General features: G+C 41.4%; 2 protein-coding genes and 1 long non-coding RNA gene across 4 annotated transcripts in view; 1 reads left to right on the top strand and 2 right to left on the bottom strand.

The window, feature by feature from the left end:
- LOC115360777 (bromodomain-containing protein 4-like) overlaps positions 1-14,030 on the bottom strand; it is a 22,156-nt gene extending 8,126 nt beyond the window's left edge. Inside the window, exons 1-13 of the mRNA XM_030053916.1 lie at positions 13,937-14,030; positions 12,317-12,548; positions 6,713-6,953; positions 6,263-6,355; positions 5,969-6,106; positions 5,644-5,776; positions 4,714-5,063; positions 4,170-4,541; positions 3,868-3,996; positions 1,008-1,229; positions 607-830; positions 422-522; positions 53-310 (exon numbers count right to left, since the gene is read on the bottom strand). Of these exons, the coding sequence (XP_029909776.1) occupies positions 53-310; positions 422-522; positions 607-830; positions 1,008-1,229; positions 3,868-3,996; positions 4,170-4,541; positions 4,714-5,063; positions 5,644-5,776; positions 5,969-6,106; positions 6,263-6,355; positions 6,713-6,841 (2,149 nt within the window). The 5' untranslated portion in view covers positions 6,842-6,953; positions 12,317-12,548; positions 13,937-14,030. The remainder of the gene's footprint in view (positions 1-52; positions 311-421; positions 523-606; positions 831-1,007; positions 1,230-3,867; positions 3,997-4,169; positions 4,542-4,713; positions 5,064-5,643; positions 5,777-5,968; positions 6,107-6,262; positions 6,356-6,712; positions 6,954-12,316; positions 12,549-13,936) is intronic.
- On the top strand, positions 13,913-16,630 carry LOC115360809 (uncharacterized). Its single transcript, XR_003928363.1, has 4 exons — positions 13,913-14,165; positions 14,326-14,450; positions 15,578-15,803; positions 16,443-16,630. It is a non-coding gene; the product is annotated as an uncharacterized LOC115360809 (long non-coding RNA).
- akap8l (A kinase (PRKA) anchor protein 8-like) lies at positions 14,815-26,513 on the bottom strand. Of its 2 annotated transcripts, none has more exons than XM_030053929.1 (13): positions 26,365-26,513; positions 25,561-25,599; positions 25,214-25,430; positions 20,891-21,485; positions 20,222-20,336; positions 19,815-19,864; positions 19,672-19,702; positions 19,413-19,530; positions 18,913-19,054; positions 17,352-17,457; positions 17,069-17,199; positions 16,788-16,883; positions 14,815-15,778 (listed from the first exon to the last, which is right to left on the bottom strand). In XM_030053929.1, the coding sequence occupies exons 1-13, from the start codon at positions 26,387-26,389 to the stop codon at positions 15,353-15,355; spliced, it is 2,091 nt and encodes a 696-aa protein (XP_029909789.1). In that variant the 5' UTR covers positions 26,390-26,513; the 3' UTR covers positions 14,815-15,352. The 2 variants fall into 2 exon arrangements, with proteins under 2 accessions (XP_029909789.1, XP_029909797.1); XM_030053937.1 differs by having other exon boundaries at positions 20,222-20,333.

The raw sequence follows: 26,513 nt of genomic DNA, 5'->3' as shown, positions 1-26,513 counted from the left end.
CACACACACACACACACACACACACACACACACACACACACACACACAGTACCTGTTGGTTTTTTCTTCTTTCTAAGGCTGCTGGAGACATATTTTTCCAGCTCTCTGAGTGTGGAGGGCTTCAGAGTTTCAAAGTCTATCTCAATCTCATCAGGATTTGAGTTCTTCAGCGAAGGCTCACGTGATTGGATTATGTGTACGACACGACCCAGCTTGTCACCAGGCAATTTGTTGATGTCCAGGCTCAGTTGCCGCTTCTCCTCGTATGACATTGGCTTGCACCTGTCACTGGACATGCTTCCAAACACATCTGGGAGGGAAAACATACCAGCCAGTTTATACTAGGGCACTTACACAAGTAGGCCAATCCAGAAACAGTAAAATAAAATATCAAACCATATCTGTTCTCTGTCATACGCACCAATGTCATCTTCTGCTTCGAGAGAGGCTGAGGGGACGAGAGGGGTTGGGCCTGTCTGAGGGGGCACACCTGGGCGACTGTTCTTAACTCCTTCTTTCTTACTGTGATTGACAAAATTATTTGATTAGTTCCACCCAATAAAGCTATAATAACGTTAATTATCTTATGAACTCTGCACAGCCTACCCGGGCTTTTTTCTGTCCTTCTTTGCAATGATTGGATCTTTGCTGCTCTTGCTCTTTTTGGAAGTCTGAAGCATGGTAGACGGTGGAGTCTCCACAGGTTCCTCCACTCCTGTCTTTTTCTTGTGCTTTTCTTTCTTCTTCTCTTTCTTCTCCCTCTCTTTCTTCTTGGGCTTGCTGGCCTGGGGCTGGGAAAGTGCTGCCAGCTGCTCATGGACAGCTTTAAGCTACAAAACACACACAAACACAATTTGGGGCCTGAAGACAGACAGACATAGCGGGTTCCTATGTATTTGTGTCTCTGTGATTCAGTCTTCACCCACCTTCAATGCAGCTTTTCAGCATTGCCCACCCACCTGTTGTTTCTCTTAAGCCTCCCCTCCCTTCCATTTCCATCCTCTAACCTGTTCCTGTAGCTCGGCCAAGCGCTGTTGTCTCTCTTGCTCCGAGTCTCCTCCTGAAGACTCTGATTCAGAGGAACTGGAGCTGTCGTCATCTGAGACGGCAGAGGGAGGTGGGGCTTGTCGAGTGGAGGGGGCAGGGTGGAGGGCTGGAGACGGGGTGGGCACAGGGGCAGGCTCCTCTGGCTCATCTGGCATTTTGGCAAAACGCATCTCAAACACATCCTGCCAGGAAGAAGGTTTTACCGGGAAAAACTGTGAGCTTAAGCTCATAATTTGAGTCACAATTTTGCACAGATTTGATATAGTCCAGACCTGCAAACCTTAGGAAAATATTTTGAGCACAACAGTTGTGTAATTCGTGGTTCACATCGTTTTGCCCAAAGTAGCTTTGCAATGCGATCATTTACATGTACACCACTATATTATAAATAGTTGATTAAGATTTAGTTAATTTGAGGGTATCAAGTCTAAGGCAGCTGTCCTTTTTTAACATTCTGCCCCCTCCAGTTGGTGTTCATTCTAAAAAACACGCACAGTAGTAAGCCCCCATTCAAAAGCCTGTATGCAGAATCTTTTACTGTTGAAGGAGTGAGTAAAAATTGATAATTTAATCTGGTTTTGGAAGTCACTTACACTGTACAATATTACTACTACCACCACCACTTTCTACCTTCTACTAACTACTCTGACATTAGTTTGATTTAAAACAAACAAACAAACAAAAAAAAACATGTCTTACTTCAAATAGTGAACATAGTATTCAAAATGTTGAAGGCCCAGAAATAATTTCACTGAACTGCCTTATATGTACAAGAGCCTTTACAGATGTTATTAATTTTGCTTTCAATATTTTTTAATTATCATATATTATGACACATATGAGTTATTGATGGAAAAAACTGACAGATTATAAACCACTCAAACCTGCACTGCCATTTTTTTTCTTTTTACACAATTATTTACAAATGTCACTAAAGGTTTGGGCTACATTACTGGGACACTTGAAGCCCCATGTGGCTGATCATCTCTCTATCAATATTACACAAGGCGCAGGAAGCATGAAAAGGTAGTTTTGAGGGTTGGAGACATGGACTTTGTTCTTGATATTTTGAGTGTGGAGCCAAACTGGAACTGGAATTAACTGAGGCATGTTGAATGTTGAAAAATATTATTTTATTGATCTCTTAAAAAAGTACATCGGAGGCAGGGCAGTCTAGCCTAAAGAATAACATTATCAAAGCAAATAGTGACAAATAGTTCATGAAAAGCATTTTCACTCATTGATGGCAAATATTAATATTCTCAATAAAATAAATTGAAACAAAATAAAAACACATTTTAGTGTTAAACATCAGACAAAACAGGCTTGACTGGCTCAGCAATGTTTATAAAATGCCTAAGCCCATGTTATGTGCTGTGGGAAAACAAAAGATTTTGAAAGTATATTAAAAAGGGATTTTATTATTGCTGGGCAGTGGCCATGTTAATAGGCTTTTTCTCTTGTAACAATTGTCTAGCTGTTCAGTGATACCCGTGAAAGAAATTACAACCAACACAGCCAACAAATTTATTAAATGTGAAGAGACTGACTTTTATAGAGGGATTTATACAAATGTTATTTATTTTGGTCAAATGTAAATGTCCTTGGGTTAAATTTTTAGACGTTATGGCCAGATTTTAATCTGTCAGACTCAACAGGCTCCATCAGAGTCAGTGTGCAACTCAAAGTTAGTGTTAGTAGTGGTACTACCTACAGTCCTGATAAGATTAGAATCAGAATTAGCACCATTTTTTATCTTTTCATATTACTTCATTTATTGAGCTTTTAGTGCTATGTAAATAAGATTTAGTGTTAGGTTATTAATAGGTTAGCTATGCGAAAAATTTGGTCACAGGCTATTATCTCTGCCTTGGCAAATGTTTCAGAAAACCACAGTCAGAGGTCAGCTCTGGCTTCAGACAGGAGAGAGAGACTGACAGCAGTGGTGGGATCAAGCTAGAGCGTGAATGATTATAGAATCATCATGATTGTGAATGATTACAAAATAAGGGTTCAAACAATTAAGAAAAAAAAATCATTCACAGAATTTAAAAACATGCCTACATCTCCGTACAGCCCTGCATGAAGGTGCTGCATTCAGTGCAAATGCAGTTACCTTACTAATGAAAGGGAACTGCTGTAACCCATGCATGCATACACATGCAATTTCTCTCTTCTGCTCTACCTCTCACTCGCTCCACACAGGCCTTCCACACACAGCGGACCTAAGCCATCCAAAAAGCCAGGGAAAACCATGAAAAACATGAACATATCTGTGATGGCTGCTTACCATCCCCTGAACTTGGCTTACAAATAGCGCAGTAGCGCAATACTGCGGCTCTTGCGTCAGCCGTAGCTACTCCAACTTTTTGTAACTTGGTACAGTGACAGCTGCCTGACTTCTGTCATTAACAGCTTGAAACTACTACAGTCAGATGCTACAAACACTCCCAGGAGATTTGGTAGGGGCCAGGCTCGATGACCCGCAGAACCTCAAATGAAGCATCTCGAAAACGCAAAACGTTTCAGTGAACCAACTAGTTAGGGACTTTTCCAGGTAGTGGCTGGCATGACAGTTAAATTGCATACTTTAAGCAGGCATTTTTTGTCTGCATATTTTGACAAAGAAATGTGTGGTTGGTACGCAAAATACGTGCAGGTTAGCAGGTCTGACAGTCCCATAGTGTGATTGTAACTATGATGTTTAGGATGTTTAGTTCTCACCAAGCAGGCACTTGAAAGCAAAAACTGGGAAAGTGACAGATTCACCATGTTCCAACACTGCAGTTTGTTTAACAGTATGTGTGATATGCTGCTTACCTGTAATTTGCGTGCCATAGAAACAACATCGTGGTCTGGGGGATTGTACTTGTAACAGTTGGAGAACATCAACCTGACATCTGCTGCAAACTCTTGAGCGTCTCTGTACTGTCTGCTGTCCAGCTTATTCTGTGGCAAACACATAAGAATAGACCACCGTGATCAAATACTGTCCAACCTCATAAACTTCAAACTAGTGTTTACACTTATTTTCTATTTTTGGATACCAATCTAAAAATACAGAAGTCGTTCAGTGACACCACTTCTATTACAGGTTTTGTCATCATTCCTAATAAGCTCACCTTGATGCTGCTAAGATCCATGGGGTGCTTGATAATGTCATGGTAGTCGTGGAGTCCGAGAGCTTGTACGTCAACAGGCTTGTAGAACGGCCACGCGTATGCCACATGTTTTTTAGACAGCATCTCTCTAACTAGACCTGCACAGTATCGAAGCTGCTCCTGACGCTTCGGTGTAACCGTCCCTCCCAGCCCCAAACCAACACCAAGGTGGTGCTGGGAGTCAGGCTGCAAAGTATCTCTTCTGGGCTGCTTTGAGGGGCGAGCGCTTTCTCGGCGTGGCCGAGTTTCCACAGAGATGGGAGATGATTCACTGAGCTGGTCGTTGGCGGTAGGTGTTGTGGTGTCTGCTTTCCTCTTCTGGCTCTTCCTCTGCTGTTGGAAGAAAAGGGATCAGAGGTCAGATAATGACAACAAATCGACCTGTCACCAACAGAGAATGACAGTTAACTGTCGTGCACTACACTCTAGAATAGGTAGCAATCTGTTCTGCGGGCAGTAAGGAATCTCTTGATGTTTCAGCTCCAACCCCTCTACACCCTCTTACCTTGATGGGTGCTGTAGAGCTCTGTGGCAGTGAGGTGGGATGTAAGCCTGGGTGAGCCGATGGTGGAGGGGGAACAGAGGTCAGGCCTTGGGCCAGGACATCCAGTGTTGAGAGGGGAAATGGGGGTCCCAGTTGGGGAGCATGGGAGGGGGGTGTGGGAGGCACACGTGGGGGCTGTGGCTGGGTCTGGGGAGGAAGGGCCAAGGCTAAGTTGGGAGGGCCCTGAGGTGTGGGTGTTAGGGCTGGCGTACGGGTCTGGGGAGTTGTTGAAGAGGAAGAATAGCCTCGTGTATGTGGGGTGGTCGAGGGGGAGGACGAGTCCTGACCTGAATCGGGCTTGGTGATTAGACCTGAGTCAAAAAAACAAAAAACAAACACAAGGTGAACACAGAGGATGGCAAGTTACTAACACCAGAACACACACCCAGACCTGCTTTATACCTGTTGGACTGATTAAGGGAAACTTTTGAAATGGCCTAGGGATAAGACATGCTTTCTGTGGCGCCTGAATGAATTCAGCTAACACCACAAGTTACAATGCTGCAGTAGGTGTGGTTAACAAAGCACAAACCTGTACAGACTATATGTATCCTGCACATGCAAGCTTGGCTATTTAGGTTACTATCATTTAGCCTTCACTTTAATCCAGTATGCATCACTTCTTCCTCATATACAGTCAAAATACTAGCATGAACATTCAATACTTAAAAAGCAGGACAGTATCAGAAGTCATTTTATTGTTAAAATCTTTTTAAAGCACATTTTGATTTTGGTGCCCAAATTTTTTTCCCAATCTTACTGACATAACTACTTTGCCCCTGAGAGGAAGAGGGTTGCTCTGGGGACAACATAGCTAGTATGATGCTTTGTCTCAGGAGACGTTTTAAAATCACGTTAACAATCCATATTCCCTCCACTCTAAAATCTTACCTGGCTCCCGTCTAGCTCCACGGCGTCCCTTGTTAACAACGGCTATCTCAGTCTCCTCCTGGGGCATCTCAGAGATTTTATTGAGAAACATCTTCTCCAAGGCCTCTGCCATTAACACAATGTCATCTCCAGGCTACACAAACACACATATACAAATACTTAGGAAGCTCTAAATAAAAAGATTTGTCAATTTTTTTAAACAAGCCAAAGAAGCAATATCTTGCCTCTTCAGCATAAAAGATTAGACAGGTTCATCTGAACTACAAGAATATAGGTCATGCTGTGGCACATGAAAGTCTTTCATGAACAGTGAGCATAAGCTTACTTTATTGTAGATGTAGCAATTTGTGAACATTGTATTGAAGTCTTGGATACACTCCTGGGCATTCCAGTAGTAGCTGTTCTCCAGACGTTTCTTTATTGTGCCCATGTCCATAGGGGACTTGATGATCTTATAGTAGTCCTACAGAAATAAAAAAGCAAGGAGAGTGTGAGACAGTATTAAATGAAAGATCTAACAAAAACACAACTTAATGATTTTTTAAAAAAATCTTTCATCTCTCATTCTTTTTCTTCTTTCAATATGACTGCAGGCAGGAACATACAACACACTACTCACAGGCAGGTTGAGTTTGATGGCATCTACAGGAGCCTGGAAGGGCCATGCAAAGTGATGTTTCCATAAAGTCTTCAACACCACTTTTAGGAGGTACTGAAAAGAGCAAAATCAAACAAGTTCAAGTTAATTTTTATTTAGAGCCCTTAATCACAGCCTTACTGGCCCACCTTTTAACAAAAATGACACCCCTTGACCTATATCCTCACAGCTCTTAAGAAAACAATTCCCCCCCAAAAAACCAACAGAAGCTAGGGGAAAAACAGTAGAAATCTTGAGAAGGAACACAGAGAGGAAAGCCCCTTACAGGGCTGGCCAGGAGTACAACTGGGGATGACTGGACAAATACTAGCACAAATCAATTTAAATAAAAGTATTAACTCTAATCAACAAAAGGTGATTAGAAAGTCAGGCACGGATTAGATGTGAAAACAAAGACACAAATCTGCCTACCTGTAGTTGGTTGGTCTGTCGTTTGGGTCTGGATGGATTCCATGTTTCAGGCGGTGGAGGATTGAAGGGGAGAGGTGGTGGGGCAGAGGGAGGGGCCTGGCTGCTGCCTGCCTCCAGTCCGTCTCCCATAGCAATGGTGGGGTGCGGTGGCTGCGCAAACAGTTTAGGCAGATTGGACCTGGCAGGGGCAGGTGGGATCGGGGGGATCCCCCTCAGGCCATCACACTCCTGACTTGACTCTCTAGGGAAAAGATCAACAGTGTCATTATTAAACATCACCGCTGTTATCACAGTTGGGCTTATCACTCAACTCTGACTTTTTAGGTAAAAAACACTGTCGGTATTATCATCACCACTCATATTCCAAATACAGCCATTCCCGCAATTATGATGATATTGTTAAATATCAAAACTGAAAATACTAGAGACACAGTACACTTGAGTATTACACATTTGGACAATTAAATTGTTTTATGTTAACCAAATCAAAAGAAACAGTTCACTCAAATTTGAACATTTGTTAGGACTATATTTGTTAGGAATATATTCCTCACAGCAATAAGACTGTTCCACTCCCCCTGAATTCAGTCACACACTCACTCACCCACACATCACACATATCCCCTCTGCCACAACTGGACTGAACAACAGAGTGGGCAATTTTAATGTGAACTTTGTATTTTGCTATTTAGCACTTACTTTTTAACATATTCTATCTGTGTCTATCTCAGTACCTCTTGTCTTGAATGAGCTACTGGATTCCTGAATTTCCCTTTGGGATGAATAAAGTTTTATCTATCTATCTATCTATCTATCTATCTATCTATCTAAATAATTTCATAGTATGCCACCAGCGTCAGCCATTGGGAACTGGATCTAGAAGAATCTTGACACAGGACGCTCTTGGGTCATGGTAGCTGAGTTATCTGAAACTGGAGGGAGCTACTTAATAATGTCTTTCTGAAATAAAACTATACTAAACCAAAAGGCAAAAAATGTATTTTTGGCATGGAAATCAAGGATACATTTCACTTTCAGCTACAAAGTAAACTGCTTTTGCATGAAGTTTCTGTTCCTACACTGCTGATTGCAGCAACACAGGCACTCATGCAACTGATGTGAAATCTGGATTTGTTTATCTGCAGAATATGTGGTTTCAGAGTTTAGAATGAAGTTGGAGCAATGAGTGGGTGAAGAAGAGGGCAGGGAAGAACTTATTTAGGCTGACACAGAAATTTAGAGGGTTGAAACAAGGAAATAACGACCAGGTGGTTGTAAATTGTGTGGTGAAACAAGACTGACAGTGCTGTCAGTCGGGTTGTTGGGTTGTTAAAAAAAAAAAAAAAAAAAAGTACTAGTGCTAAACGTAGCTTTAAGGGTTGTATATGGGTATGTCAAATTGGGTTGGGCATTATGTGAAAGCTGTGCACTATACCAATTCATAGGGTTAACGCTTGCAAGATTATCATCAAACATGGATCAAGGAAGGATGTTACACACAGCAGATTCTGTGAACCCATTTCAGTATATTTCTAACTCAAATAGTCAATCCATCCATCCATTCCATACATACACTCAGATGTGTCTTGGGGCTCATTTCTACCTTGAATTAAAATGCAATCTCTGTATCCAGGTGTGTTACTTGGATAATGAGGTCTGATGTCGAGACCTTGCATTAACATGCATTCTTGTTATCTGGATCTTGCTGCACACTGATTCTTGGGAATTTGGATAAATCATGTCCCACTAAGAAAAATGCTATTTCTGTTGGAAATTTACAACATTTTGATGAATAAAAGGCATCAAGGGCATAATCAGGGGGTCCTTTGCACATTTGTAAGGTTCTTTTATAGGTTTATTTTTAATTTGTATTAATTTAATGATTATATGTTGGCCCATGGCCTACAAAACCAGTTGTCCTCGGATAGGAGATAATCATTTCAACTTGATTAAAACAACAAAAAGTAATAATTTCATTGAATAATATATTTACCACATGAAAGAGTACATCATAATATGTATTAAAAACTACAAACGATGAGTTTTGAACAATATTTACTATTATTTTGTGGTTGCTCAAAATGTGTCCCACATATTCGTCACCACCGTCAGATATTTATTTAAAAAATAATAATAAAAAACTACAAGGTCAATTACATTCCTGAGGACCTCTTTTCAAACCTTCAGCTCTACTGGATGCTTCAAGACCACTCAGGCTCCTGTAAGTTTTCTATTTTCTCTTAAATCTCTTCATATTTTTGGACAGTGCTACTGTCACAACCATAACATGTCAACACCGTCACTTTTGTATAAAAAATATTAGATTAGATTATGGAATAAATGTATCCTTTTTAAGAAGAGGTCTGATGTAGGTAGCAACAGGAGGGAAACAAGATGGCTAATGTGAACAACTCATGCTTATCATGTGAAAGAGCAGGTTTTTGTCACCATCGTCAGATGTCACCACCGTCAGGTTTTCTGTCTGACGGTGATGATTGAAGTCTGAAAAATGCTTATACCAGTGCTCAGGATTCTTATATTTTGTACCAAATAGTTAAATAAAGTTGTTAAGCAAGAAGCCATTGGCTTGAGTGGTATAAATTTTGGAAATGTATGTTTTAATGAGGCGACTGTCACCACCGTCAGAGGCAGTTATTTGTTTTAAATGAATATACGTACAATATGTCTCTTTGGTGCTGTTGAGTTATTGAAGTAATAGTCTCTTTTAATACAAAAAACATGTTTTTCAAATGAAAAAAAAAAACATTACGGTGACGGTGTTGACAAAAACAAAGTAGCCTAATAACTGGAAAAACGCCTATTTTATGAAAAAAAATGCAAAATGAGGAGGTTGCACTGGTACATTGCTGAACAGCCAAGACCTTGGCCTATAATGATATACCTTCAGATTTTGTAATTTAACTCACTTTTTTTTTCAAAATTAAAACCTGTTTTATCCAAATTCCCAAGAATCAGTGTGCACTGTGATCAGATCTCGGTCAAAGAAGCATAGATATTACCTATATATTACCTTATCCAGATAGTTCCTTATTCCTAAATATTTCCTTTAGAGGTGCAAACGTGTAGTTGAGTAAACGAGTACTCGTCGAGCAGACCATAAATGCTTACCAAAAAATTCTAAGTGAAAATCGTTTCGCAGGCACTTACTCCCGATATTTTGTAAGTGTATTTTATATTTTGTAAGTCAATGTATTTACAGATATGATTGTACTTACATGAAAAAAGGCAGATGGCAAACTAAGTATTGTATGGAGTAATTTTGACTTGGATGAAGGAGGATATAAAGTGAAATATAAACCATGTCAGGCAGAAATAATGTATCTCAAAAAATACAGCATCAGTGCTTAATCACCTGAGATGGAAGCACCCGATACGGTTTACCTCCACCCGACCCACTGCAGGCCCACAGCAGGAAACGATGCATGTATTCACCCGAAAGAAATATGACAAGACAAGAAGTGACAACATCACTAACCTTGTCGCAAAAATGGTAGCCCTAGATATGCAACCATTTTCCACCACTGAAGATGATGGCTTTGTTCCTCTAATGGCTTATTTGGAGCCAGGTTATACATTCCAAGTTGCCAAACCTTACAGCTCCAATGTAAACACTATACCACGACTACAAGTCAGTCATCAAATATGACCTGTTATCCAGCCCATATGCGGCACTGACAACCAATTGTTGGAGATCACTCAACACAGGTCCCTACATTATTGCAAACCGCCATGAAGTAAAAAGTTGGTCACTATATAGGCACTGATCAAAACCGGTCTCCAACACTGCACCTAATGTGTGTATGACATCACGTCTGTCATTTGCACATATGCACAGACCAGCAGAATGTAGCAGTGCATTCAATTCAACAGAACATCCTATTGTGAAAATGAAAGTGAAACCACTATTCTACAAGAATGCATCTGTTCACTGTTAACAAGTTGAACTGCAACTGGTTAACAGGCTAAAACAAACACCACCACCACAACAAAACTTTTCAAAACCAACAGTGGGACCAGGAAAGCAGTCAAACATATGGAATAGAAAGTATGAGTCCCTTTATAGCAGTCAGCAGAATGTTACTAGTGTGAGCAGTTCAGTCATCAACAAAATTACACTAACATGTAATTTCCACATTTGGATAAAACCTAAAATTTAGGTGGTGGATGATATGACCTGCATTGTGTACCACAATATATTGCCATATTGACCTTGATACGATTAATGAAACAGTACTTTATTTCATTTTTGACCTTGTTATGAAATATTGCTCCCTCCATTTATGTTATGGACATTATTGCATTGGCTAGATTTCATAAATTCCAGGATGATTCTGCTGAAGTTTCCAAAAGGAAGTGGCATGCCTACATTTATTTCAGATATTCCACATGAAGCGCATCAAGCCTGTCCTGCTGTTAAGAAGTGATCTGCCATCCTCCTCTGTGGTAGGAATGGCTATTGTTAGGATGTTGGTTATTTTTATTATCATCACTAGATTTTTTATCATTAGGGGAAAGTTAGAAATTTGGAAATAGAAGCTATGTTAGAATGCATTAACGTTACATAAATATCTACAGCAGCACCCTTTGTCCATAAACCTGTCAATACTTTGTTATTGACCAACCAAGAACGGGTACCAAGAACTGATACCAGTTCTGGATACCCATCCCTGGCTTTCACAGATGGGAATCCCAGCTCATGATGTCAACCCAAACAGCATCTTTTCCCAGGGTTGCCCGAGCAAGATTTCACCCGAAATCATGTCAAATATTGGACAGGAGGTGTTGTTTAAAATGAAAAAAAAGACAGGATTCACTGTTTGATGCCCTGACGCAGCCCTGTATATCTGAACAAGGATGCAAAACCATGATGATTTATTTATCACTCACAGCCTACTTATCCCTGGCCTCAGCCATGACTATGTTTATGTGTTTACCAGTTTAAGTCTGAATTCTGCTAACAGAACAGTGTCAAACCTTCAGAATTTAACACACCGCAAGCGGGGCTACTTCTAGTTGCAGTAAACCGGGCATGTTGCACATACAGGTAACATGTGATGTAAATAAATCATAGTAAAGATTTTTTTTCCAAGGTTTTCATCTTTTGAATAAACACAGAGTAATTGCTGCATATTGACACAGTAGTATGTCCAGTTATGTCATTCAGCCACGAGAAATCTTAAAGAGAGAATTTTACATGATGTATCGGTACTAGTATAAAGTCTGTGTATAGCGCATTTCAGTTCATAATCAGACTTTCCATGATAAAATAACAAAGAATCAAAAGATAAAAGACACAGATCAAATTTTTAAATGGCCATCAAGATGCTGTGCTGAGTGTCAAGGGAAATTTTCACATAGGATATTGTATACTGCATTTTACTTCAGCCTCAAGTGGTGTAACATTGTGGAATACTAGCTCCTAATCTAACAGATAAAGAAAGGTTCTTTTGAAAACTGAGGCTGTAGAGCGTGTGCAAAATGTACCATAGATGTAGCCTAAATTTTTCCTATACAAGGTCTCCCTAGATCACGTGTTCAAAATCAATGCATTTAAATACTGGCATATTTTGTCTGGAGACTTACATGTTTGTTCGGATGCAGCCTTGGTCTAACCCAGTTGTGCAATCATATCTCAAGGCCTAAGGAGGAGGCAATTAATGGAGGCAACGCTGGACGTTGTCAGGAGGAAGAGGCACCTGACTGTCACTGGGCTGCTAGATGATATAGGTTGGACTAGCCTATATGTAGAGGAGGCTCTCAGAATGACACGCCGTCAGGGCGAGGGACCACACCGACGAAGGGACTTGTGTCACACCTGAGAGAGATAAATAAGTTTAAATGTTACATATTGTCTGTTTCTTTTCAGACTAATTATACAAGATTTAAAAGTACTATGTGCATCATGTGGGCTCTCTTATTCCTGACACAAGACATCAAACCAGGGATGCTCCTCCAACAATTAACATCTCATCGGTGTCAACAAACTCTTGAATGAATCTATTACCAGAGTCTAGATTCTGTATCTCAGAGTTTTATCCCTGGGAACAAACTATTTCTTGACGATTTAATATTGTTAATTCTGCTCATTTTTAAAATTAAGATTCTGAAAATGCAGCTAAACTGTACTGGCTTATAACAGAATTACAACTAATCGAAAACTGAAACTGATACTGGAGGCTATAAGAAATCCAGTCCTATCCTGAGGGCTCTTATCCCAATCGACCCAGTACACTTAGCAAACATACAACTGTATTTAACAGTTGCTGCCCGTTTTGACAAGCACAGGGAAGCTTCAGTCGTAGCTATTGTTATACAAACCAAAACGAAAGAAAGCAACATTAGGCGACATACGTCGACAAAGACTGAGGAAAAAAACGTCATGTGACACCTCAGGTAATCGTTCTGTAAAATTAAATCAGCCATTTTGCTATCATTAACGCATCCCATAATACAGCCTTCAGACAAATAATAAACGATAACCTGAGAAGCAAGTTTGCTAACGATGTGGCGTCTCCTGAAAATTTGACGCATCAATATTATGAATAAAAAGAAAATATATTCAACACCAATTTCACTGCAATGTTGTGGATTTTCATTATTCATAGGTACACCTTTGCCTTGCTAACCTTCCATGTCAGTATATCGCCATGTCCGCTGTGAGCAACTGACAGCTCCGCACGTAAACGGCCTTCCAGAATACTACTTGGACGAGACTGATATTCTCAAAATGACGTACGTCACATTTCACGTGTACTTCTACGCCACTGTGCGTAAACTACGCTCCTGACAGGACGTAACTTATGTCACGAATACGGCCTACGGGGCTACAAACAAACAGCCTAGCAGCTAGCTGGCTAGCATGATACCGACCTGCCACTAACGTGCACAGTGACAACAAGGAGTGTCGAATACCATGAAAACGACTTTAACACCGGTACTGAGAAGCTAAGGATACAACACAGAATATGCACATTACACCAAAGCGCGCTGACTCAAACGACAAAAAAATCATCTTCTCGTGTGCCCGAACCGGTGCAAGGCCTGCGAAGACAGCTCATGCTCCGCTTGTCAAAGCGCACACTGACAGCGTGCTAAATACGCCACCGAGGCCGAATGTAAGCCTTTTATCGGACTCCTGGAGTCGTGTGCTTTCGTTTAATATACCAATGACACCGAGAGAATAACCAAAAATGCCTTTTTTACCTTCTTCGGTCGGTTGTCAGCGCGCGCAGACCTTCCTCGCCCCAAATCCAGAACAAACAGTCCTGTCCGACGTTCGACGTCGATGACGTCAGACGCACGGGGGCAGGCCAAACGTTTGTCAGACGAATGTCACCTCTCCACGACCCCCCACCCGCCTCTCCCCCATACCGAGTGAGCTCATGCGGTGTTTCAGCAGCAGGACTGGGTTACACCTAACTAACGGCTGCGTGTAAGTATGCTAAATTAAATTAAAGATCATTTAAGCTGCAACATTTCAGTTCTCAAAACGTGGTATGCGATAACCGTTTTCTTGGCTTCGCTATGGGTGATTCGCATACGTTTTTTTTTTTTTTTTTTGTAGTGTATCTGACGTTGTTGTCTCACCTAAGTAGGTATGCCGCCTGGTGGTCAGTGATGATACTGAATCCACAGAAGAGCAATCACAGATGCTGACTAAGTTGCCACAATTTTCTGTTACATAACATGCAAGTCTAACTGGTCCAAGTGTGAAAGGGTAAGCGCTCACTTGCCAATGACAGAAAATAACGATTCTGGTACATAAATAGATTTAACACACTCACCCATGTTTTTAAATCATCCTTGATGTCTGTAAATATTATGTATCAACCCTCTTGCTAGATGGAATACCATATAATGAAAATTGCATGCTTAAGACTACATTTCATTGTCAGATTTGTTTATGTTGATGTACACAGTGCTTCTGTATGCCTTTTTTTTTTTTTTTGTCCAAAATGAGAATCCCAGACAGAGCTTCCAGTCCTGATGCCTTCAATACCCTTTTATTTTCAACAACTTCTGATAGATTGACAATGCTCCAACAAATTAGAAATGAGGGAAATGAAAACAAGAAAACAGAGTGAAACTGTAATTCATTCAACAAGTTTATTTTTTTCCCCACTTGGAGTAAAATTACTTTGTTACATGACAAACACCTGCTCTACATTTTCCATATTCTATTGACATGCTCCTCTCAAAATTTCACCCGAGGTGTAGGAGCACAAGCCCGCCCTGTTCTAGATATAACATAAGGTTGGGGGAAAATTGTCATTTATCACCATCACCACTACCACTGGTGACAAACAGGATGCATTAGCGTTGTATAAACTCTGAAAAGGGAAAAGTAATTTCTCATCACTTGACAGTGTTGTTGATAACACCTTAAACAAGTGTAGACATGATCCTAATAAAAAGAATATGAACAAAAAGGCACACAAAAAACACTATGAATAAAAATTAAAGTACAGACATTCAGGCTTATTAATAGTGTGAAAAACCTTGGGCGTAGGGCACATTTATTAAATTAATGTGGCTGGAGACAGAATGGAGTTTCATGGGACTGGAGGCAATGATTGGTCCAGACAGGTTTTAAGGTCAAGAGGTCACAGAGGATAAAAGTCATTCATCATTTTTGTCTTCCTCCTCCACTACCGTTGCCTCAATTCCTTCATCTTCCTCATCCTCTTCCACCTCACCTTGTCCTTCCACTTCACCAATTTCATCCACCACATAACCCTCCTCCTCTCCAACCTCAAAACCTTCCTCCTCCTCCTCCTCTTCCTCCTCCTCCTGCTGCTCCTCCTGCTGCTGCTCCCCCTGTTCTTCCTCTCCCTCCATACCTAGCTCTTCCTCCATCTTTTCCTCCTCTGCTCCTCCACCCTCAACCACCTCCTCTGGCGCTGTAACTCCCTCAGGCGCAGACTCATCCTTGGTGAGCTCCGCCTCTGTCTGGTTGTCACCGGTTAACTCCATTTCAGACACGTCCATCACCATGGAATCTTCAGGATCCTGATCGTCTTGGTTACCAGAAAAGGGGTTCTCACCCTACCAAGGGAACAGAGATTACAAGGTTTGTTCTGTGTGTGCCATTATCATTGTTGAACTGTGATTGTGATGCATGGTGTACTGGTACTCTGCAAATTCATTTTATACCTAGACTCCCTATGCACCTACATTTTCAGGGACAATACCTATATCACAGTACATAACATAATGTGTCTTAAAACTGTAGAAAATTGTCACAATAACCTAATACAAAATATTCAAATACAAATCCAATTTTTAAATCAGTTTAGCAAACATTTACACATAAAATTATAGTAGTCTATGTTGTCTGTTGTGTTGAAAATATTGTCACATGACACAAGCTGTGAAGGTGTCCAAAGGTGCAACAATCTGTACCTTAGTAGGTACTATGTGATCAAAGCCCCACAACCACAGATTTTGCTTGCCTGGATAACAAGTTCAAGAGTTTTTATCATTATTGTAATTAGGCACAGATATTTATTTATTTGCATAGTTTTAAAACTAATGCCGTAATTTGTGAATGGGCAACGGCACTAATGTGAAAAATCTGATATAATGATCCACCTGACAGATGTGCACTGTTTTCACTAATACTCTGATTTTAAAAAAAAAAACAAAAAAAACAAAAAGGTATAATGATTCTGTTGTCAATTTCTATTACTGTGTTTATCAACTTTTCCAGATGACTACATGAACAAGCTGTAGCAGAGTGCTGCTGTTACGTTGATGGTTACCATTGAAACGCCAAAGCCAAATGAAGCAGGTTGTAATGAATGACTAATCTGAGCAGAAGGCATTCACTGTCAACAAGATTTATGAACAAAACATGACATTATCTGCTCAAGAAAATTGCTTTCAAAAATCACTATGTTGTAGCACTAATAGTAAATTTGACATGTCTTTGAGAGACAGAAATAAATCATACCATAGGTATTTGATGCCAGCCACTGTCTGTAACGTACAGGCACTTTGAGCCCGTACAGCGTGGTATAGAGTGAGAAGTGGGTGCACTCCATGATGTATTTACCTTGAGGTAGCTCTCCAGCTTCTTGCCAATGAGTTTGTGGTTAAGGATGCTGCGAGCGACGGACAGACTGGCCCTCTTGGACTGTTCCATCATACCCTTGGATCACAGAATGGACAAACAAAAGTCATGTACACTGCAGAGGGTAAAATATTCTCAAATTACAGCAAATATTACATTTAAACATACACTCCCCTGCATTAGCCAGTATATTAATAGGTTCAACTATTGTAAACTAAATAATTCAGAGTCTGTGCTCTAGCTTGAATGTTGACATGCCGTACCTTGCGGTTGTAGCTGTGGTCAGCAGACTTAATGTGTTTCTGAATTAGGTGTTGCTGCATGGGAATGAACAGGTCACATGCTGCGCAGTGGGCTGCCTCCACTTTCCTCATGAAATGTTCCATACCTAGCTCTACCGGAGAATGGGAGACAAATGACAATATCTGCAATGAGATTTGCTTGCCTGTGTTTGTTACACCCACTTCTTTCACACACACACACACACTCACACTCACACACACACTCACACACACTCTCACACACACTCACAGCTGTAGCTTTTACCTCTGGTGAGGTCCTGCTCCTTGTACACCTGGCAGATGGCAGCACTGTGATTTTCCAACTGACTAATCCTCTGCTCAGTCTTCTTACACTTGTTCAACAAGTACTCCTAGAAAACCAACATACCGTCTTGAAATTAACCTTGGCAAGCAAATTTTCACATGTGGGATAGAGGATAATTGCATCTCTAGAGCTGGCTTTATTATTGTTATCTGAGAACAGTATCATGTCCAGGCACCACAGCAAAGCAATGGTAGACAGTTCAAACTCTTTCAATATACATCTTAACCGGAGGCCTGTACCATAAAGCTGGATTTTGGCTTAGCGAGCTAACTTCAGGCTTAACCCTGGGTTTTCTGTACCATAAAGGTGGCTTACTTTTTATCGGGGTATGTTGCCATGGTAACATACGCTGAACACCTAACCTGCTCCAGTGCAGGTTAAGTTCAGAGAGAGCTCAGCAGGTAGAAAAGCCCCACCCACTGACCAATCAGCTCTCTTTTATCCAGCAGAATAAACACGAGGCGTCAGATGGTTTATAAAATGAAATATCAAAATCAGCTGAATCAAAGTGACGATTCTGACGAAACTCAAACTGACGGCAGACCTCCAGCAAGGTCGACCCGCACTGTTAGAGAGGGCCAGTTCCTCTGCATGTGTATGTGTAAGGGAAGTGTGAGTGTATGGCTCAGTGGGAGACACATTAATTTCTTGAACACACAAATGTTACTGTAGTCAGATCTACTCGTGCCGTCATGGTGGGGAAGTAATATCATTATCGCACTAATTTACACATTGACACAGTCGGTGATTTTTTGCTGACATTCCTTGCACTCTTGGCAGCTACAACTGCGTTGCTTTTTGCTTCGATGATGGATTTATATTCCTCGTATTTATTTCAGATTATTGTCTGCTCTTCCGTCGTAAAGTATGCGGCTTGGGTGGATTTTTCCTTGTCTGCGACTGGTCGTATGCAGCAAACACCGCCATTTTTATGTGAGCGCGCACAGATCTAGATTGGAAAAGCCTGGGTTGAATTAGCGAGTTGATAACCGGCTTTAAGGTACCGAAAATCCAGAGTGCGGATGTCTGGTTAAGTGAAGCCAGATAAGTAAGAGAAACCCCGGATATGTTAATGCAGCTTTATGATACAGGTCTCTGGTGAAGACACACTGAGATTTATACAAAAGATTTTCAGTATGAGTCAGCCATGTCACAAACTTCAAGAAATACATGAACACCTGTTATTCTTTATCATGTTGCATGATTAAACATCACAAAAACAATCTGATCGACTGCGTTCCCTTGCTACAGCCTCCACATCATAGAACATTAGGACATCAGTTAAGTCTAATAAATTAATTTGATCAATATTAATAATATTAACAATAATAACAGCTACTTCCTAGAGGGTTTGGAAGTTTTAGCTTGAAGCAGTGAGCAGCAGTACATAAGATAAGACACCAGCAGGGGTTAGATGAACTGACAGTCAACACTGTACTGTGAATCCCTCTGTGTATCTATTTGAGTGTGAGGGCATTCGTTAAAATGATGTGTTTCTCACCTGTAGGAAGTCTGTGGTGGGCTTGGACAGCTGGCTGGAGAGGAACTTAAAGTGGTCCTTGTGGAAACGACTTTCAAGATGAGTGGCCATGTCTTCTTTGTAGAATGAACGAAACTTGCATACAGAGCATGCAAACATCACCCTGCAACACAGAAAGACTGGCAAAATCACACTTAAGTCTCACAGTTTTTAGGAGAGGGAATGTTAAATTATTTTGTACAAAACCTGGTTTTAAATCACCTTTTAATCTTAAGTATTCCATAACTAGCATCATTCATAAATTTATCAGCATCTGACAGGGATGTAAGACATGGTAGTGCAAAAACAGCAAATGAAAAAAGGGGTTAGAAAAATGAAAATAAGGAACAAGAAAGGAGAGGTGAAAAGAAAGAAAGACCAAGAACTCATTTGAACTCACTATTCTCATTTTCCCCAAGAGGGAAAATGAGAACAAAAAAGATAAGAAAAAGATAGTAGATGTTTAGTTTGGCCTCCCTCACCTTTCAAGGAAGCCCCTCCTCTTCCTCAGTTTGGGGTGCTTCTCTTGGCTTTGGGTTGGGGTCTGTTTGCCCTGTTGCTTCTTCTTCCCCTGAGAGTTCTCCTCCTGTGTGGGTGCAGCTATGGAATGGCACGATGACAGGTATGTCAGGGTGTGTTTGAGTAAATGATTGCATAAAGATAGAAGTCAAGGCGGACAGCAAGAGCACAGAGCAAGATGGGGAAATAATCAGAATGAGGAGCAAGAGCAAGGGGGCTTACTTTTCTCTCCATCTGCTGTAGGTTTTGTCTCCTGTAGAGAAGACAAAGCGCACATTAATAATTATAACAAGTCATGTTGTAGATACAAGAACAACAAAGAAATCAATAGCATTATAGCCGACACATAAACTTTATCTACTCACAGGATCTGCAGTCTTTGCTTCACTGCTCTCTCCATTTTTCTCTGCAGGCTCTACAGTGACAGAGCAGTTCAGAAGAAACACTTAATTACCATCAATTTATTACCATTACTTTGTTCCATCAACTGTTAGAAAAAAAGCTAATGCACACCTACAAAATGACAGGTTTGTGGGCGAAACTGTTCTTTAACATTAGAAACAAAAGGCTCCTGCACACCGTTGACTTACTTGCAAAAGAAATAAAATGGATTCATCCAACAGCAATAAAGTTTTGGTCGTTAGACCTTTATCATGTTAAAACCATCAACTATTACAGACAGAAACACAGGACAGGAAAAAATGTTGTGTGTAGCGTAATGGGACAGTTATCTCCAAAGTGTCATGGATTCATTGTGTGTTCAAGTGAGTACCTTGGGCAGCCTCTGTACTAGTATTCTCTGTCTTGTTCATCTTGGATTCTGGTTCATCAGCTGCAGTCAGTGTCTGCTTTCTCTTTTTCTGGCCATCGCGCTGTGGCTTCACCTGCTAGGGTCAAAACAATCAATTCGAACTCAAACAAAAACATTATGGACAAAAACACTTGGACAGAAACACAAGGACAACACAACTAGTGCTCATACACATGAATGAATTCTTGTAAACTCTGGCCAATGCCAATTATGCACTCTTTAAACGTAAGTCTTCCTTGTATGGGCATTCCCTTATCACTAGCATTAGCCTTATCCAACAGAGTACTCGAAGGCTGGGGCAAAAGAAACCAAACATCCAAATGAAATCCAAAAAGTGAAATTGTAAAAACACCCCTGGGTGTGAAGTGTACAAAGGATGGGGCGGGGCAGACACTGGGCACTTATTGGAGAGACAGGGCAGTTTAGCTCCATGACGCATTTCTGACCACATTGAACAGGGGCTGGGCAGTCATATTAGGGATTATATGGTAGGACAACCTCCTTTAGATGGTGATACTAGCATTTAAGGGTGGATTGCTAGTTGGTTGAATGTACAAAAAGAAGATAATTAAAACAGTCTTCTCGTGCCCAGTGTTGGGGGGGCTTTCTAGTCCGGCTGGAGGTACTTACTTTGTTGAGGGGTCTCTTGCGGCCTCGCTGGCGGCCAGCCCGTGGGCCCCCTCCAAAATGCCTCCCAGGGAAGTCGTGAGGCCCTTGGGTGGAACCCTGATGGAAACCCCCACTCTCAGGGTACATGCGGTTGGAAAGGAGGGATGGGAGCTTGCCTCTACCACCTCCTGGAGAATGGCCGCGGTGGGAGTGGCCACCGCTACCACTTCCCCGCCCACCTCCTCCTAATGGGGTGGGGTCAGACCTGCGACCTCCAAACCCTCCTCCAGCTCCTCGACCCCCGGCACTTCCACCCCTTCTGGGGGAACGTCGGCCTGCTCCAGCCCATCCTCCACCTCCTCCCTGGCCACTGGTGAAGGAATCTCTCATATTCTGTCGCATCTTAGCGACTCCGTAGGACGAGGAGGGGCTGCTGAAGCCTCCTCCTCCCCCTAGCCCAACTCCCCCTCCGAAGCCTGAGCCTCCGCGCTGACCCAACAGCATGTTGTCTCCCCGGCCATCGCCATAACCATAGCTACTGCCGCCGCCAGATCTGTAGAGATCTCGGGAAGAGGTGAGAGAAGGGCGCGAGTCGAATGACTCGTACTGGTCAAACCTGCGGGAGGGAGGGAGAGGGGTGATAGAGAAGAGCAGAGAGTGAGGGAGGGAGGGAGGCAGTCAGGTTTGGATTTCTCCACCTGCTCTTCCTTCTCCTCCATGGTCTCGCTTTCTCTCTCCCTTTATTTATTTGTCACTCCCAGCTTTATTTTTATGATGAACCACATGGGTATGATCATAAGCTGACAATCCAAAACAAGGTAACAGTCTGGATGTGTTCTTTCATAGCATAGTGATGTTTTTTCTCTGAACATTGAGTTTACAGACCTCTTCCAACCACATTTCTCTGTTGGAGGTGAAAGGGTATACGGTACCCAGCAGGTTAGGGGAAATGCAATTTATGTTAACTCCCCTTTCTCAGTGAGGGATAGGTTGTCAAACCTTGGCAGGAGGAGACTGAGAGGGAAATGGGGAGAGCTGGTCATAGAGAGAAACAGACAAGAGCACTGTCCATTAGAACCAGTGATGTCCTAAGACAGATGCAAGGCATGAAATATATTGGAAAGTGTCTAATTATACTTAAGTACTCTGGAGAGGGTGCTTTAAAGTGAGCTTTTTCCAGGGGTAAGGGATTGGTTTCTTGTATATAGATACAGCAGGTGGCCTTCAATAAACATCAACTCAGCTTGACATAGTAATGCCACGCCAGCACCTGTAAGCTCATCTCTCTTGTGTAACCTAAAGCCAGAACACAGGATTAGGTCACATGGAGGATGAGAAAAACAAACAAACAAAAAAAAAAAAAAAAAAAGGTGTGTACAACTTAAATAAAATGTCAAGACAGCAGCCATGTTGAAACAGCACAAGGTAAACAAGGACTAGCTTCATTCAGAGGATGTGTATTTGTTAAGAGAAGCTGGCCTCTAACTCAGAGGGGCTCTGCATTTTCACATGTGAGCGCTCTAGACGGATGTCACAATTTTTTTTTCCAAAATCAAATACAATTTTAAGGGTCTAGCCCAATCGTTAATTGTGAATGAGTAACTATCCCAAATCTAGACACCAAAAACTAAGATTTAAAATGGTGATCTCTCGAGATATCAAACCTGTAGCTAGAGATGATGCATGGGCTGAGATGACAGACCACTGAAAACAGAGAAGCCCCTGCACCAATAGTCCTGGGTTTGTTGGCAAGGAATTTGACATGGGCATTAACTTGGCGCTGAGGGTGTCAAAGTGTTAACACACTTATCAACAGGGCAGTGGCCACCAATCCACTGACAACTAGCCAAGCATAGGCAAAGAGGCACTAAAGCAGTCATATGTAATTAGATGAGCCTTCAAAAACTGAAGAAACAATAGCAACCTTGACTGACAAAAAACATTGTACTGAATCTTGGGAAGCAAACCAGTCAAACAATACTAAAAGGATATAGCAAATCAGGAGCACTCAAAGCTTTCTCAGATTCTTACACATTCAAATGCACACTTCAGAATGTATGCAACATGCTTTTTTAACCCAAAAACAGATATTTACATATTGCTAAAATGTAAACTATGAATAATCAGCAACTGAACCGGCTAGGACAAAGTAGTTTCCTGGAGCCATCTTATCATTCCAAAACAATCAGTTTGGTTTTGCCCTAAAATGTGTTACAATATCCATTCGTTTATATATTTTATCAAATGGAATCCTGGTAAATGGCGAGTTCAGTATCCAACTAGGATGTGACCTGCTAAGCATTTGCCTTACCAAGCATTAGAAAGTCTAAGTATCTATTTGTATCTTAACATGTGAATTAAGACCTCCAGCTAAAGAACAGGAGTCATGTTGATGTATGGACCTCAGAATATAGATTCACTCGATGCATTCTCCACCTCACCTTTACTGTTCCATTTCCATATTTCAATGCATTCAGACATGTGACATACAATGCGTTGCGATTTGCGCAGGACGTGTGCTTAGGGAGTCAAGTGCTGTGGCTGAGAGTTTAACGTGTAAATTTAATGACTTGAGTACCACAAATGAAAATCTATGTGGCCCCACTGTAATGGCTTGCCAAGATACAGGGATGGTCATGGCACAACAGGAAGCTTTTCCAGGCCACACATAAAATATGAATAGCTTGCAATAGGCAATCTTTTTTATTTATATTTTAAGCTGTTTTTTATTATCAAAACTTTGTTGGTAAGCCACTATGCTTGTATTTAGCGAGCAAGTAATATTATAACACTGCTAAATAATAAGTAATATTATGACACAGCTGGCAGTGTTGTTAATTTTTCCATTTTACTGAGACGTCATCATATTGAACATTTACAGCTTGAACACATCTACACTGCACCTGTTCAAAGGCTAATGAGTACCATTTTAAGCACAGCTTCAGGTCAATCCATAAACTTATCCAATTAAAAGTTGAGAGGACAAGAACAAGAAATAGCAATAGCTGGGATGTGTATGGACATATGTTACCGCCCTGAGGAGCATGAGATACACACGGTAGAGGAGATAATAGAATAAAGGTGTAAAACGGTGGTAATTTACAGTTTAAACAGCATTGTCAGTTCTCAATACTGTGTACATTAACAAGTGATCTGTGAAAACGCTGTTTGCTGGACACACTGGTCTATGTCCTTTTCAACACTTCTGATCATGCTGTAATGACATCTTGTGAGCTTGGGTCTATATCACTTGAACTGTATCTTTTGGTGGTGAGGGAGCACTGGTGAGGGCTTGCCATCTACAGGATTACCAGTGTCACTGCACCTTGTTTCCACAGAGACCAGGACTGCCCACAAACGTTCACTGGAAAGAGCAGGGAAGTGACCTCTGTCCAAAATATATAGTACAAAAATAAAATTCCACTGCAAAAGACACATCCTAGAGTTTGATTCAACATGGCTTTGGCACAGCAATCTGTCTGCTCTGTCTTTTCCAAATACAACAAGGTCCAGCTGTGTCATCTCAGAGGTGAAACAAAGTTTCCAAAACCCAATGAAACATTTTTACAACCATGGCGACGCACGAAAAGCATGGTTCCACTGTGCAAACAGCTCTTTAGAGGTGATCTATTCTGAACTGTTTTTACAGTTTATGGTGCACAGTTAGTTGCATAAATATTAGTGAATGTGCATTTATAAAAAGTAATTCTTCCATGCGTTTATCTACATCGCACCAATACATTTAGATGTAATTTACTTTAGGAACCACTGATTGACAGACCCGCCAGAGTTGTGGACTACAAAAGTCCTGTCCATATAGTATAAATCAGGAGTAATAATCAAACCCTCAGTCATTAGTTGGAAATCTGTATTAGTGGGCTGAGAGCAGGATACAGCTGCACACACGGTCTAATGCACTGTATGTATGACAACCAGCTGCCAGCCAGCAAACCGATAAGAAACCCACCGCTAGGAGAAAATGAGAGCTACATGAAGGCAGCCATGTCTTGGGTCCTTGGATTCCAAATGATATTACTTTACAATCCTGTGCCGCTATATTGTATACATCTCAGACTTAAACCACGTGTGCTTTTGAACACACTTGACATATGGTTACCTGATGGATTCTGCTGGCATTGGCCTTTGCCATTCAGGATTAAAGTCTAATCTATATTAGCAAACTGGCCGTTATATTTAGTTATCAGCATGACTACAAATGGGAAAATAATACCCAAAACAAAAAATAACCTGATTTATGCTTTATAAGAAAATACATTACATTATAACATGCGCTTGGATCAAATTAGACAAATGGTACACACAATAGCTGGCTGTGGACATTACCTGTCACCGCGGCCACCCTTCATCCCTCCCTCCAGTTGGGTGAGCATGTCCAGCCGCTGGTTAATCTTGGCGATAACGGCGTCTGCATTTGTGCCTGTGGATGAGAGCAGGGAGGCCCCGGAGAGACCTCTCTTCATCTGCCCACCACCTCCATAGCCCCCGAGCCCCGACACCGAGTCCTTATAGCCTCCTCCATACAAGTCAAAGCTGCCAGAACCTTGCAGGGTGGTAAGTGAAAACACGTCAATATAACTAATACCTGTTCACTTCTTTTAAAACAGACCGCACTATTCATATGTATTCATATCATTCTTTTGTGGAGGAGTGCAGGGATTTTTTTTCCTCACCTCTGCTACCCGACCCTCCGCCTCCCCAACTGGAGTAACCTACAAGGAGAGAAAACTGAGTTGATTGAATGGAGTGACTGTGTAATGTTAGCCATTGTTCGCCAACTAAACAACCGAGACATACTGTGGCGAATGAGGCTGCTAGCGTGCTATTTCACCTGCTGAGTGAGAATGCTAAATCACAGAAATAAACAAGAACACGACAACATTAAACCTGAAGTTTTGTTAGCAGTTGTTGGTAGTATGGCGGCCATTTTATTAGCTTTAAGAGTCATTTTCGTGCCACATTGACTCCATTTTAACGAGATTTGCAAGCTAACTGCAGCAAACTAACTAACAAAACAAACGCGAATAAGCTAACGTTAACCTTTGCCAACTACGTTACGTTCTTAGCAAAAAAAAAAAGCTACATATGATGTCTGTTTATCTTGCCTGAATATGGCGGGTCTAGGTTAATTTGCCTTTGACGAGCTTTAACATTACATATGTGCTGAAAAACGTTAGCTAGCTAACTCAGTGCAAGCACAATACACAGAGGTGATGTTACTTAGCTACGACCTATTGGCTGTACAGTAACCGGTGTTAAAGCTGGTTCATGCCGGCAAGTTAAAATCTATACAAAGCTAATGCTACTGGAGCTAACACTATCGTTACGATGTCACACGGACACAACGCATTTAGCCAGTGGGTTAGCTTAACTGACTGGCACTGTAGTAACTGCAGCTGCTGTGACAAAACCCTGGACATCCACTTAGGGTTATTTAACATTACTTCTGACGAACAACTCGAAAAGCTTTAATTTACCAGAGCCGTATCCTCGACCGTCCATGGTTTCGTGGCTCACTATTCCGAAGACCCAAATGTGCTAAGGTAGTACACAACCGCAAGAGGCTTCTCCCGTCTTTCTTCGTCTTGAATGGCCTTTTTTCTTGTTCTTTGAGTCGAGGGTTGTT

The sequence above is a fragment of the Myripristis murdjan genome, chromosome 1, assembly GCF_902150065.1.
Source record: "Myripristis murdjan chromosome 1, fMyrMur1.1, whole genome shotgun sequence".
NCBI classification, from domain to species: domain Eukaryota; kingdom Metazoa; phylum Chordata; class Actinopteri; order Holocentriformes; family Holocentridae; genus Myripristis; species Myripristis murdjan.
The sequence above is the reverse complement of the archived record's forward strand: the minus strand, read 5'-3'. Positions and strand labels throughout refer to the sequence as shown.